The sequence below is a fragment of the Ischnura elegans genome, chromosome 2 (assembly GCF_921293095.1).
Source record: "Ischnura elegans chromosome 2, ioIscEleg1.1, whole genome shotgun sequence".
In the NCBI taxonomy this organism is placed as follows: domain Eukaryota; kingdom Metazoa; phylum Arthropoda; class Insecta; order Odonata; family Coenagrionidae; genus Ischnura; species Ischnura elegans.
Genome location: NC_060247.1, coordinates 33,312,124 through 33,325,049, shown reverse-complemented (window position 1 = coordinate 33,325,049; position 12,926 = coordinate 33,312,124). Strand labels below are relative to the sequence as shown.

The 12,926-nt window shown below is 36.1% G+C and overlaps 1 protein-coding gene across 1 annotated transcript; it reads left to right on the top strand.

Moving 5' to 3' along the window:
- Positions 1–302: 302 nt before the first annotated feature.
- On the top strand, positions 303–10,964 carry LOC124174030. The gene is made up of 5 exons (XM_046553171.1): positions 303–453; positions 3,216–3,349; positions 7,837–7,940; positions 9,979–10,074; positions 10,266–10,964. Exons 1-5 carry the CDS (start codon positions 325–327, stop codon positions 10,391–10,393), a joined length of 591 nt encoding a protein of 196 aa, XP_046409127.1. The 5' UTR covers positions 303–324; the 3' UTR covers positions 10,394–10,964.
- Positions 10,965–12,926: the final 1,962 nt, after the last annotated feature.

Sequence of the window (12,926 nt, the reverse complement as noted above, 5' to 3'; positions counted from 1 at the left end):
GATATAGCCTCAGTCTCTGTTCCCCACTATAAATCTCATGTCCCCCTTGGAATAGGTTGTCTATTCGATATCAAACTCTTATCGCCAATGAGTCAAAAGACTGGGAAACAGGGGATTTTGAAAAATTATGTATTGAATTAACTGTTAAAATAAGCCTTTTTTCTGTTATATAGTATAGTAAATTAAATGTTATTGATTTTTGGATTATGTCTCATTGATTACTGTAATTCTTGAAATTGAAATATTATTGTTTTAATATCTCTGCCTGCGCATTTTTATTACAGAGATTCCAGTAATTTTTTTATTTTTTAGAATTGCGGTAACATGACTCGACTGAAGGAAATCGGATCCATCCTCGTTTTTGTTCTCCTCATATCCCAAGGCTCTGGACAGAAATTTAGTTTCGGATCCTGCCCTACTGTGACTTCTATGGCAGACTTGACTCTAGATCAGGTAAGTTTGGGAATTAACCAATAAAGAACACAAGTAGATACTAAATGTAAATTTATGACGGGGTGTATTTTTCTCTTCTGTGTGTTCTGTACCTCCAAATCAATCGACATTTCCAGTACTGAGGACCTTTTACGTTTTATTCTAATAATTGTATAAATAATTGTATTGAATTTTATTAATATGCGTGTGTTTAGACACTCAATTGTCGAGTGATAATTTCCGACCCCCAAGAATGAACTCGGCCACCTGGAATGAGCAATCATTTGGGAACTACCGTGAAGAAATACTTTCGAAGCATTTAGAACTTTTTATTATTATTTCTTAATTTTTTTGACCCGAATACGGGAGCTGGAATGCGCCCGAAATTGTCGTTTCCCAAAATGAGACGACTGCTTGGAAAAATGGAAATTCATGATGCTGGTAGCAGAAATATCTCCGCACGGAAAGAGTCGTTTGCCGTGCTTTCGTCTTTCAGTAACTGGTAAAATCCAGAGCTGAACTCCTACCCTGGAATTTTAATATTAACAATTGAGGTTAATCGGACGGCTTTAGATTTGAAAGAACACAACGTAATAAATTCAATCGCCATTGCATTTATAGGTCTTTCTCGTGCAAATAGGTGGATAAAATGACAAAGAGGAAAAGTATTAAATATAAAGATTGGAATGAGGCAAAAGAAAAAGCATCGCTTGCATTACCCTGCCCTTAATGATATATAGCAAAGGTACCTCGACTTAACTTCTTATCTATATACACACGTCTTACTGAACTCGCCTCGAAGCCTTTCGTCATGGAGTTGCAAACCTCCACATATCCGTGTAAAGGGAGATCAAATGTTAAAATAAAAGTAGGTAACTGCGGAGTCTTCTTGCCGTATTACCTTCGAGTATGTCTTCCATCTTAAGCAATACACCCACTCCATTGTCTGATTATCCCTGTAATTACTTGCTTAGAACTTGGGCTATTCCATGAGGCTATTGGGCTCTTTTCAAAATTTACCTGCATTACAAATACGCAAATTGTGTCTCAACATTTCATCTTAGTTGAAGAACACTTCATATTTGAAGAACATATAAACGCTCATAGGGGTGCACATTTGATAATCTGACAATTTCGCGATGATAACTTGAGTTTTAAATAAGCGGTGCGACAGGAAATGAGATAAATTGAGCGGAAGTGATTAATCCTAAAGTCAGCATCGACGGCAATTTTGCAAGCACTCCAGCTTGCTTCTTAGGATTATTTCGATATTAACTGAAGCCCTTGTTTCAACGAATGTAGTAGTCCCAAATAAAATAGAAGTTCGAGTCCTTGAAATCCGTATTACATATATATTACACTGAATTCAAGTATATCGGACGAGAAAGAAGTTTTCTCCGGTTTCGTTGCGTTGTTTCTGCTACGCCCTTCGTCCACGGCGTAGACACGCATGTAAACTTCGCTCCTATTGAATTAAATTCAGAGGGCACTTATTGTGGCATGGAGCCAAGTCTAATTTGGATGGAATACCGAGAGTATTTCATTCAACTTATTCAAACGCTTTTGCGTCAAAATTCAACTGGTTATAGCTAACAACATGACGTATTGATTTAATATGTAAAAATCTAGGGCCCTCGTATGTGAACAAATGTGTTGAGCTACGAAATCTAATCACAATAACTAATTAAGTTTTGACTTCATTAGTAACCTAAGCAGTGCGCAACACGCTCTCAAACTTTTCTAGATATTGTGTCTGTTTTCCTCATGGTGCTGTAAACTTGCATTTTCACCAATTTTTTCTCTTCCAAGGTGTAAACGTAAACCTACAGTTTGCAATTTTAAACATAGTTATGCGATATTGTGGGGCTTCAGGTGTTGCCTAGGTGACATAATTATATTGTTAACAATTTTAAAATGATGGGAAAAATATTTTGTCGGTTGGGAAAACAGCATTTTGGTACGATCGATATTTCACGTGAGACTTGTTTGAGGCAAACGAGCATTTCACTTAAACTGGTTTCGCGTTTGTAGTAAAAAAAAAAAACCTTAGAAGTTTCAATGCCAATTACGTCGGAAAAAATGTCGCGCTGCTGCTTAAATTCTAGTAATCCATGTGCAGTTGTGAAACTGTTTGCGTGGTTAAACCCTTTACCGGTCGCTAAAAAAATAAGTGACTTCTTGGGTTTTCATAATCCTCGGTAAATAGTACCCTTTGCTTCCTTTAATCTCATTTTTCACCGAAAAAAATGTGGTTTTCCCCGAACGAGGCGCTCTTTCGAGTCGTATGAGCTAAATTGTTCGTTCTGCCTGCTTCGAAAATGATAAAATACTGATATTTTGTTGAAATTAATTAAATTTTCATAAAATACTCAGTCGTATGGGTTAATCAGGAAGTCGCCTCGTTAAAACGAGGTGACTTCCCACCAACAATGTCGTAAAAAAAGGCATAAAAAACCTCGGAACGAACTGAGAGCGTTGGTCAAAGCTTTAGCCTTAGTTTAACAATTGTTATATTTCTCTCCAGAGGTATTTGAGTTTTCGTATAAACGTGTCAAAGCTCAAACCCGTTTTAATTAATTAATAAAAATTATCAATCCAATTTCATTTTTAGATTTTGGAACAAATAAGCTATTTTTTAAATAATAAATAAATTAGGTCAACTAAATTCATTGAATCATTTCATATTATTTGTATCATTTCATATCATATATTATCATTTCATCGCTATTGGAGACAATAATTTTGCTGTTATTAATTATTTCTTCTTCCTAATTCATTTTCAGATATCCACTACATGGAGAGAATATGCCCGTACACCAAGTGCATATACTCATACCTGGCAGTGTACCCTATACACAATCACCACGGTGAACTCCATGGTGCAATACAGTTTGAGTATTACCGGTCAAAATAAGGTGTAAGTTGAGCTATTTTTTTTCGATTGCATCCGACACGTCCTTTACGTCGTTTTCTCATTACCATTTTTTACGTTACGTCATACGACCTCTGCGGTTGAGCATCCTGCCGGGTAGGCACACATCTGGACACAGAAAATAAAAATCCTATATGAGCATGAAATCCAAGTTCGAAGATTCCCACTTCTCTTATTACTATTCTGCCCGAGCAATGTCGGGTGGCCTGCTAGTATGTAATAATTTCATTTCAGCTTTGAGCCTTTTCAGCTATAGGCCTTTCTGACCCTTGAAATATTATGCTCATATTTTCATCCATAATGAATATCAAAATATATTCATAATAACTTAATCACGAGTCCAAGTAATGATAAAAACAATCAGGAAATGTGGAAGAACAATATATAAGAAAAAAAATTATCATGTTTAGAGTTTTACATATAGTGATATCATTTTCTCATCGCCTTTAATAACATTGTTATTGTTTAAGTATTCTACCGAATCAGGTGGGTTTGCATGGAGAATTTACAAAGTATTGTGGCAGTATCCCCTCCTCTCATGGACTTCCCTCTTCAATTCACGAAAAGGCCTACTCGATTTTATACTATTTAATGAAAATTTTAATTATAAGGAATATTTTTTTGAATCCCGTTAATTAGAAATACATTGTTTCTCCTGTAACATTGAATTACCTACAGTTTTTGTAGAGTCCTACAGAATTACTTACTAGATACGTAAAGAAAAAATAATAAATTTTTATACTTGGCAAAAAAAAATGGAGTAGGAAAGTATCTAGGAGTTACGAAATATAGGATAGCTAAAAAAATAGCAACAAATGTGCATAGCGTGCAACTTCTTTTTTTACATGCATACTGATAACATGAATAACTTATTTCATAATAATGCTATAGTTGATCTAGCTTTCATAATATCAAATAGCTCCTAATCACCTCCGAAGATTTCCATCGCTGTCTTTCGAAACTATTCATGCTTTTCTAGGCTTACGGGATTTGCTGCGTATTGATTTATAACGTTCGGTCGTTTAATTTATCTAGGATAATTTAGGATATTCTCACCATGTTTCCTTGATTATTACGTTTTTATATTCAAGGTCAGCCTTTGCCCATTAAAAATGTAAAAATTCTGCGGATATTACTAACTAGAAGCTCCTAAATGTTTCGCATGCTATCATTTTTATCTCATACGAGACAAAAATTACATCCAAGATAGCTGCAATTCTTAGGAACATCTTCCACTCTCCGTTTAATGCCTTCGTCTCTGTCAAAATGTTAAAATTATCCGGCCGTTTTTCCGTCTCGATGGCTGCTTAAATCGGTCGTCGGAAATAAAACCCCTCATTGGCTGATATGCACCTTTTCAGCGTTGATTGAGCGATCTCCCCTCGAGCAATCATGGCCTGCCATGGGCAAATTTAAAAAAAAATACTTACAATAATCTCTGGAATGCGCCTTAATATGACGCATAACTCCCTCTCTACCCGTAGCTTTTTGTCCGTTTTTGCGATGAATTAAATATTTAAAATCTAATTAATCGCCTTGAAATTTTAAAGTTATATAACTTGACAACGTTTGCCTCTAGCTCCAATACATGTATTTTAATTATGAAAAATATACTTATTTGAAATTTAAAATGTTTACCCTACTATAAAATACCGTCGAAATGCAATAAAGTGTTCTACAGATTTTCTTAAACTTTTTTTACAGAAGTTTGCTTAAGTATTGAAACACTTTAAAGGAATTATTAAGGAATTTATACAAAATTTCTTACGGTTTCTGTAGAGTTCTACACCAGGTATAGCCCTTACAGAAGTTTTTCCAACCGTAAATGACCCATTTTCTCTAAAAAAAAAACCTAAAAACTAAAAAAAGAGAAAAAAAACTCCGAATGCTGTTTTACGGAACAGATTTTTCAGAAAAAGTCAAGGAGGGCGTCTATGTTTATTTGACAGAAATTATTTCTAAAGATCTGAACGAAACGTAAGCAGTTTTCCTTAGTGTTCCTCGGCATAGATTGCGTTCTACGGAACCGACTACGCTTTCGTTAGAGTTCCGTACATTCTTTAGAGAATATCCTTCAGAAATTTCCACAAGCTAATATTGAAAAGGGTCGACTCTATGCAATCTGAATGTTTCACGTCGATGGCCTCATTTTTAGACAGTTGATACGTTACGAAAAATGACGCGGCGAACAGGAGTGATGCGTCCTCTTACTTCGGCACGCCACGGAATGTCCGCCAAGGCCATTGGAAACTTTCCCTCAGGAGCAGGGTGTTTCAGTGACTGCCTAAACTTTCCGTGGATCGAGAAAGTCTTCGGTGGATGGCACCGGATTTTTTATTTTCTATGTGTAAGTGAGGCGTGTCTCGATTCCTTTTTCATTAGCATTAGGGTAATGCAGTCTGAGGTTTGTACGATGTGAAGCGTCGCGTGGCGACACAAGAAATGGCGGATTATGCATCCAAGTAGAGTCGCACTGATAAATGAGGTTTTCACTGGGCACATATACATATTAATTCATTGGTGTAGCCCAGGTGTCGGGTATATTTTCATGCCAGCGGCTCGCAAGTTAAAATTGACGTCACTAAATGGGAAGCATTTCCTTGTTTTCACGGCATACTTTTATGAACTGAAAATCGAAGATTTATAGCTCAGCAAAATAAACATTTCTGCTCCATATAAGTTTTAAAATCAATGCTGGCTAATGCTTTAACACGTAGTGGGGTCTTTCCGCGTGCTAATGGTTCCCCTTGAAATCCAATACAATATGGGTTAATTATACTTTCAGCGGTTTCCCTCGACAGTGAATTTTGCCATAAGCTTTGAGGTTTAGGCCGTCGAGGAAATATTCTGAAGATGGTCGTGTAAAACGGTATGATAAGAACTGTGGGTGTATGCTTTCTTGGTGTTACATCGAGTAACAGTGTGCCCAAAGAAAACACAGGAGATGCTGGGCCTTTGCATTTATGTAGCTCTCCATTTATTTCTCCAGAACCGAGTCCTCTAATATCAGTAAACTCTCACCAATTCGTATTTATATGTATGAGTATGTATATAAATGAGAGCGATTTACGGCTTCTTCATCGGCGATCGTGATAGAATTTGAATGGAGAATTTGTATTGCATCTTATGGGGCCGATAGCCTGACTACGACGACTGCGTTTTTTCTAGTTTATTCCAATTGGAGGGTTTATTTCCATTATGTTTCATAACCACGAAGAAAGAAAAGGATTAAGGCTTGTGGTAATGTAACTCATTAACTTCTAGTGTAAATAACATGTCAAAATATGTGCTTTACATTCGTCCTATCGACTTAAAATGAATTTTCACGTATTTTGTCCAGCCACAGAATCAGCCAAATTTTTAAGGACACGTAATCGGTGGAAATTAGTATTTTTAGGACATTTTACTAGCATGATACTTTTCCCTCCTTTTGACTTGAGCCCTTAGGTTGGTTGGTAGCCTAGTCCTTCATAAATTCTGACCTTCTGCTTGTCGTTTCACTGTTGTACTGAATTTGCAGCCGACATATCGATAAGTTTTCTATAATTATTCTTATATATTTCAAAAGAGAACTCTTAGGTGACCTCTAAAAATTTATCCGAGAAATTTTCCCTCGATTACCGCTCTAATCCAGTCATGTGACATGCAAGGGGCATATGTATATGTGGCTGTAGAATGTATCCAATTCACCCATATCACCTCCGATCTTGGCTCTCACGGAATGAAGAGGATTCTTAATTTTTTTTAAGAACTCCTCTGTGGAGATCTCATCCACCAAACGAATTTGTGGCACCATGACTCAAAAAAATTCAGCCGCTATCGTCTGTCTTATCTCTTATCGTCGTAGAATATGTATATGTGGCTGTAGAATGTATCCAATTCACCCATATCACCTCCGATCTTGGCTCTCACGGAATGAAGAGGATTCTTAATTTTTTTTAAGAACTCCTCTGTGGAGATCTCATCCACCAAACGAATTTGTGGCACCATGACTCAAAAAAATTCAGCCGCTATCGTCTGTCTTATCTCTTATCGTCGTAGAAAACGGGGGAATTGAGCTATACGGCCTCAAAGATGCAATACGGAAAGAAAATGCTCAAACACTTCCAATGCTCTTACTCCTTGCAAAATTTAATCACTGTGTTGATGTGCGGTAAGGGGTAAAAATTTTTCTCATGGCAATTCTTGTATATTTCACCGCCGTTCACGCGGCAGGTTTAGAAATATTACACATAAACAATTCTTGCCTTTTTGGTCCATCACCATATCATTGAAAGTGTTTGCAAGTATTACTCTTTGCAAGTATTACTACTCGGTTACTTCAACCGTTTCTGAACTCAAGCTGCTGTTATCCAAATTGGTCCTCTATCTTATTGGAAAATTCATTTTTTTGCAGTTCGTTTGCCAGACATAGTAGCTATATATATATAATATACCTAACCTTCAAGGTCATTCTATTACTCTGATTTCAGAACTGGACAAACCTTCACTGTTCTCGGACAAATTGTTCCTGGAGGGAGTACAGGGGCGATGACGACTACAGCAACATTCCTCACGTTTACAGTTCCAAACTGGTGTAAGTACTGTTAGCGTACATACTAATTGCAATTTTATTCCTAATTGCATGGATCTAAGGCATACCCGTTGTATAAACTTGCTGAATATATAATGATTATGATTGTTCGTTATTTCTGATGTTCTGGTTGTTTCGATTATTTTCCACTGTCTTTCACAAGAAAAATTAAATTCATCTGTACTTTTTATTTATAAGCTACTGGGGTGTTTCATTACTTAATACGGCATAACGAACCTATTGACATTACCCTCTGCCGATTTTTGTACTTCGCAATTGGATACTGTACCGTTGATTTGGTGGTTATTTTGTGAAGGCAATCGACATCAAGATCATTTCCACCATCGAAGAAAGGCAAATAACGAGTTAGAGACTGCAAACATCGGCAGCCGGCTTTTAATTAAGTTGGGACGATGGGAACGCGCAGGAGATGAACGTTTTCAGTCAATGCTTTCTATCTCTCGTTATAATAAAGAGCACGTAGGTCTGGAAATGAAATTTTCTTTGCATATGAAGTTTCCCAGTCAAAGACCGCCACGAGCTCACCTCCAAGAAATGTTTTTTTCCTTCATTCAATAAAAGTCTATTTTCCACGAGTGAATCTTCTTACTCCTTTTTTTATTTCATTTTGGTGAATTTTGATACTGGTACGGGGATACATGGAGAAGGCTTTTGTTCACATGCTTTTTTAAAACACTACCGTCCGTTTTACATAAATGCAACATACACTACCTTACTGAACAGGGATGCCGACTTACAAAAAATATTGGAGGGGCCCAAACCGGGGATCTTGCCTCGGGAAATTTTATAAGTAGTAAGTTTTAAGCTTTTAAAAGCATTTTTGAAGAGTCATATGATCAACATTCGAACCCTGATAACTAGAATATCGTACAATTTTATCTGGACACTCCGGGGAAAATCGAAAAGTTAGACAAATGTTTTACTCACACCCATAACGAATTTTTGAGGGTGATCGGGCCCCCACAGACCCCTTGGAGTCGGCGCCACTGCTACTGAATAAGGCCATAATGATTCAGTGTTCATTGACAACACTAGTTATCTGCGCCGACTAATTATTTCTGTTTAATTAAGTGTTCGCAATATATGTAGTACCAAAATGTTAACTCTCCGAAGATTCCGGGGAAGGTGGCGATCGCCTCCCAACCTCCTCGGATCTATGCCTACCAAAGGAAACAGGCAAGTTGCTTTTCATTTACGATACGTGGGTATTAGCTGCTGATTCAGTAAATGATGATCGCTTCCAAACACAGGAGAATATTCTCACCAATGATCAGTTAGACAAACGACTCATCAAGACGCGTGCGGGATATTTTTCCAGGCGTTATATGCTACTGTTATAAATTTTGCAGTTCAACATCATTATTTCCCAAATACAGGAGACGAATTTCTCTTCGATTCTTTCAAAAAACTATTTTTATTTATGTTTTTCATCTTCTTGTGTATGAAATGACGCACTATTTTTTTAGCACTAAATTTTGTTTTCATTTTCACTCGATAGATTGAGGAATTGTGATTAAATCTTGTTTCTTTCAGTTGGATTTAATTTTTTTTTAACTATCAAGCAGTTCCATTTTCTCCTTTTTTTCATAATTGGCCTTCTTATCTTTTTAATATTATTCTCGTAAAAAGGCGAACGCTAACGAATGCCTTGAAGAAGGAAGTCATTGTTTGTCACTCGTTTTATTAGATCAGCATTAATTTATTCTGGATTATAATTATTATTTAATTGGTCCTGCTTATTTTTTCTTTAAGTACTACATATCCATAAATTGCTTATTAGATTCTACAATTAACCCTGGAAAGTTCCTTCTCGACAATGGTTTTATAGTAACTTATGGTTACATTTTCATAGAAGTTTCTAATCCGCCATGCTTGAATACCGCATTTAATGAAACTCGTAGTCAAATCGTATCCGCAGTTAAAGCTATTTGAAATTGAATCATGCTCGCTAAAGTTCCTCATTCAAATTCATTATTTTTAATATGCATTGGTGATCCGAATAATCATTGATATGTTGCAGATACAACTTGGACTGCCAACTATTACATCATCGCTGGTGTGAATGGCGCCTACTTGGTGCTATACTCCTGCCAAAATGTTCCTTTTGGAAAAGTTGGTAAGTGCATAAAATTTTGCTGCTCTTAGCTTTGCATTCGTACAATTTTATTTTGAAAAGTAATCTTTAGATCAAAATTGTTTGCCGATGAAGTTCTCTATAATTTCTAGGAATTCAATCTTCATAGGCGGTAAGTCGCCCGTATTTGAAGTTCTATTTTTCTTTCCTTTGTTCGTGCTCTTCAATTTTAGAAAGCGCCATAATATTGACCACAGCGACTGCAACATCTGCCCAAATACAGGCTGCTTTGACTGCGCTGTCCAATGTTGGATATCCATTGCACGGCTTAAGACGAGGATATCAAGGTTGCATTGACTGATGAGAACTGCGAAGAACCTGATGTTGGAAATTGGCTGCCGACGTGTTTGAGTTGAGGATGACGTTACGACCATTGACCATATTAATTATTTCTGCATTATAGACTACTATCAATGGCTAAACTTAAATATTAATGATTAGATATTGCTGTAAGTTATTTAGTTCATCAGCTAAAGGATTTTATACAAGCTTAATTTATGTGATACTGATACGTGCAATAATCGGTAGAATAAACAAATTTTCTCTACATGTTACTCTTTTATACGTAAGATCTCTGTAAATTTACCAATGGAAACTGAGTAAAATTTTTATATCACAATTACAACGTAAATAAAACGTGATCTAAATCAATTAGATTACACATCAAACAAATTACAAATCAATTAGATCCACAGTGCTGAATATCTTTTCCTTCATTTTGAGATGCACCTGTCTGGCTGCTACGCTGATGTTCACTCGTTTTGAGATTTTGTCCCCTAGTTAACCCTGATGAAAATAAATGATAATGAGATATCTAACCAAAATTGAACTGTCATCAGAACTACGAATTTTGATTTTTGCGTGGATTTCAGCAAAGAGCAAAGGCAAGTTAAAAGTGTCCTGGGAGAATAATAGGAACAAATAGCAATGAATTTATCATATTTCAATAAGTTGGCTGTATTTATTTTGTCTATAGTTTAAATTTAATTAGTGTTTCATTACCTATTTTAGTAATTACAAACATTTACTTCTACAAGGCATTTTTTACGTGAATGAAAATACTTTGGCACCAAAAAACTACCTAGCTTTAGTGGCAGAAATTTAACAAAACGTAATACACAGTCAATCATATCACATCTACCATTCCTTATACGAAAAATTCCCAAAGCATTCGTACGGAAATGACGATACTGCAATTTGTAAGGATGGACGTCAGACTTGTCCCAAGTCATAGACCTTTCAGTTGGTCGTCTGGTGATCAAATGGAAGTCTGGAAAATCTAGGATTTATCGCAGGAATCTTGGATCAAATTCTCCAATGAGGATTCTCAAAACGATCCCCTTCATTCTGATATCCTCCTAAAATTATAATTGATAATTTTGTAAAAAAGATTCAACATTTTGCTCTTACCCAATTACTATCTCCCAAATTCCCCTGCATTTATTTTAGGCGCAAGAACGATTAGATCACTACAGCATGTAAAGTAATCACTTAAATATCATGAAAACGCACAATAGCAATTAATTCGTTATCATTGTGAAAATGCAAATAGTGCATTTCATTTCACTCTTTAACTTTACGCAAATACACGGAACGCCCATTAACGACAAAAATCTCGCCAACCTTCAGTATGCTCCAACATTCATGAATTAATGAATGGTGTCCTTATGAATAAAATTAAAGGTTGATTAGTTAAGGGAATGTTTCAATAAAATAATTGTGAATAAGATATAATACTTCCTTTCCAATGGCTGCATTATTGAGTACCTGGTAATTTTGGAGTCACAGTGATGAGATTACACAAAGGTGCTTGAATTGTAAACCATCAAAGATCCAAATGTGACTTTTCAACCAGATAAGTTTTTCAAGGCGTAATGGGTGATGATTTTTCATTTACTTCTTTAAATTATTGTTTTTTTTAACTAAAGGAATTAATACTGTCTACAAATAGCATCTAAATGACTCGATAAAATTTTAATGATGGTTAAGGTACCTAATTAATGCAAAATTGAAGATAAGATCCCACGTCATACGAGCGGGAGGACGGCTGTGAAAACACCAGGCCACTGTGCCCCTGATAGGCAAGCAACACTTCAGTCATCGCTCTTGCCATTCGACGCCTCTGCGATTTGCCTAGATGTGCCTCTTCTCACGGTTTGTAGCGACGTAAATGAACTGCCTGCCTGCCTTCTCTCTGTCGTTGAGCCATATGGCTCCACGATATGATCATATGATGCTGGATGCCGGTGATATGCGCCCTGTCGACCTATTAGGAGGTGACCAGTGTGACAGGAACGCCAATAAGGTGTGTAAAAAAGTACGAAATAAAGCTAAAATACCAGAAATTTTTAGTAGAGAGAATTGATTTTAAATAATTTATTTTTAAAAAAATTTCCTATACATGGACAATTTTTACTTATTTTTTTTTTAAATCAATTTAATTAAAATAATAAAGTCCGTGTTAAAAATAGCACTTAAATATACGTAGAAAATGGCCAGAAATTTATATTAATGCGCTTTTCTTAAGTTAGTAATCCAAATACGCGACAAACATACTCCAAAACACTGAATTTAAGCATGCAATTTTTTTAGAGAAAGAGCAATGCTAAATATAAGTCACCTTCATCATTAACACTGTCCAACTTCTCTTCGTCTCCGATGTCTACCGACTTCTTGAGACATCCATCGGTAGGGAATAATTATGCTTTGGGTGCGACGAACTAATGCTAGAGAAATAAGGGTCATATATGACTAATAGCAGGTTTAAAAAATCGTTCATTGTGTCCTTTCTTGAGAATTTCCGCTTTTGATTTTCTAAGAATTTCCAAATTTGC

Excerpts from the sequence above, each read along its gene's own strand:
- LOC124174030 (XM_046553171.1), top strand. The coding sequence starts at position 325 with ATGACTCGACTGAAGGAAATCGGATCCATCCTCGTTTTTGTTCTCCTC. Across the intron at positions 454-3,215 it reads CAGACTTGACTCTAGATCAG|ATATCCACTACATGGAGAGA; the intron begins GTAAGTTTGGGA and ends ATTCATTTTCAG. Across the intron at positions 3,350-7,836 it reads ATTACCGGTCAAAATAAGGT|AACTGGACAAACCTTCACTG; the intron begins GTAAGTTGAGCT and ends CTCTGATTTCAG.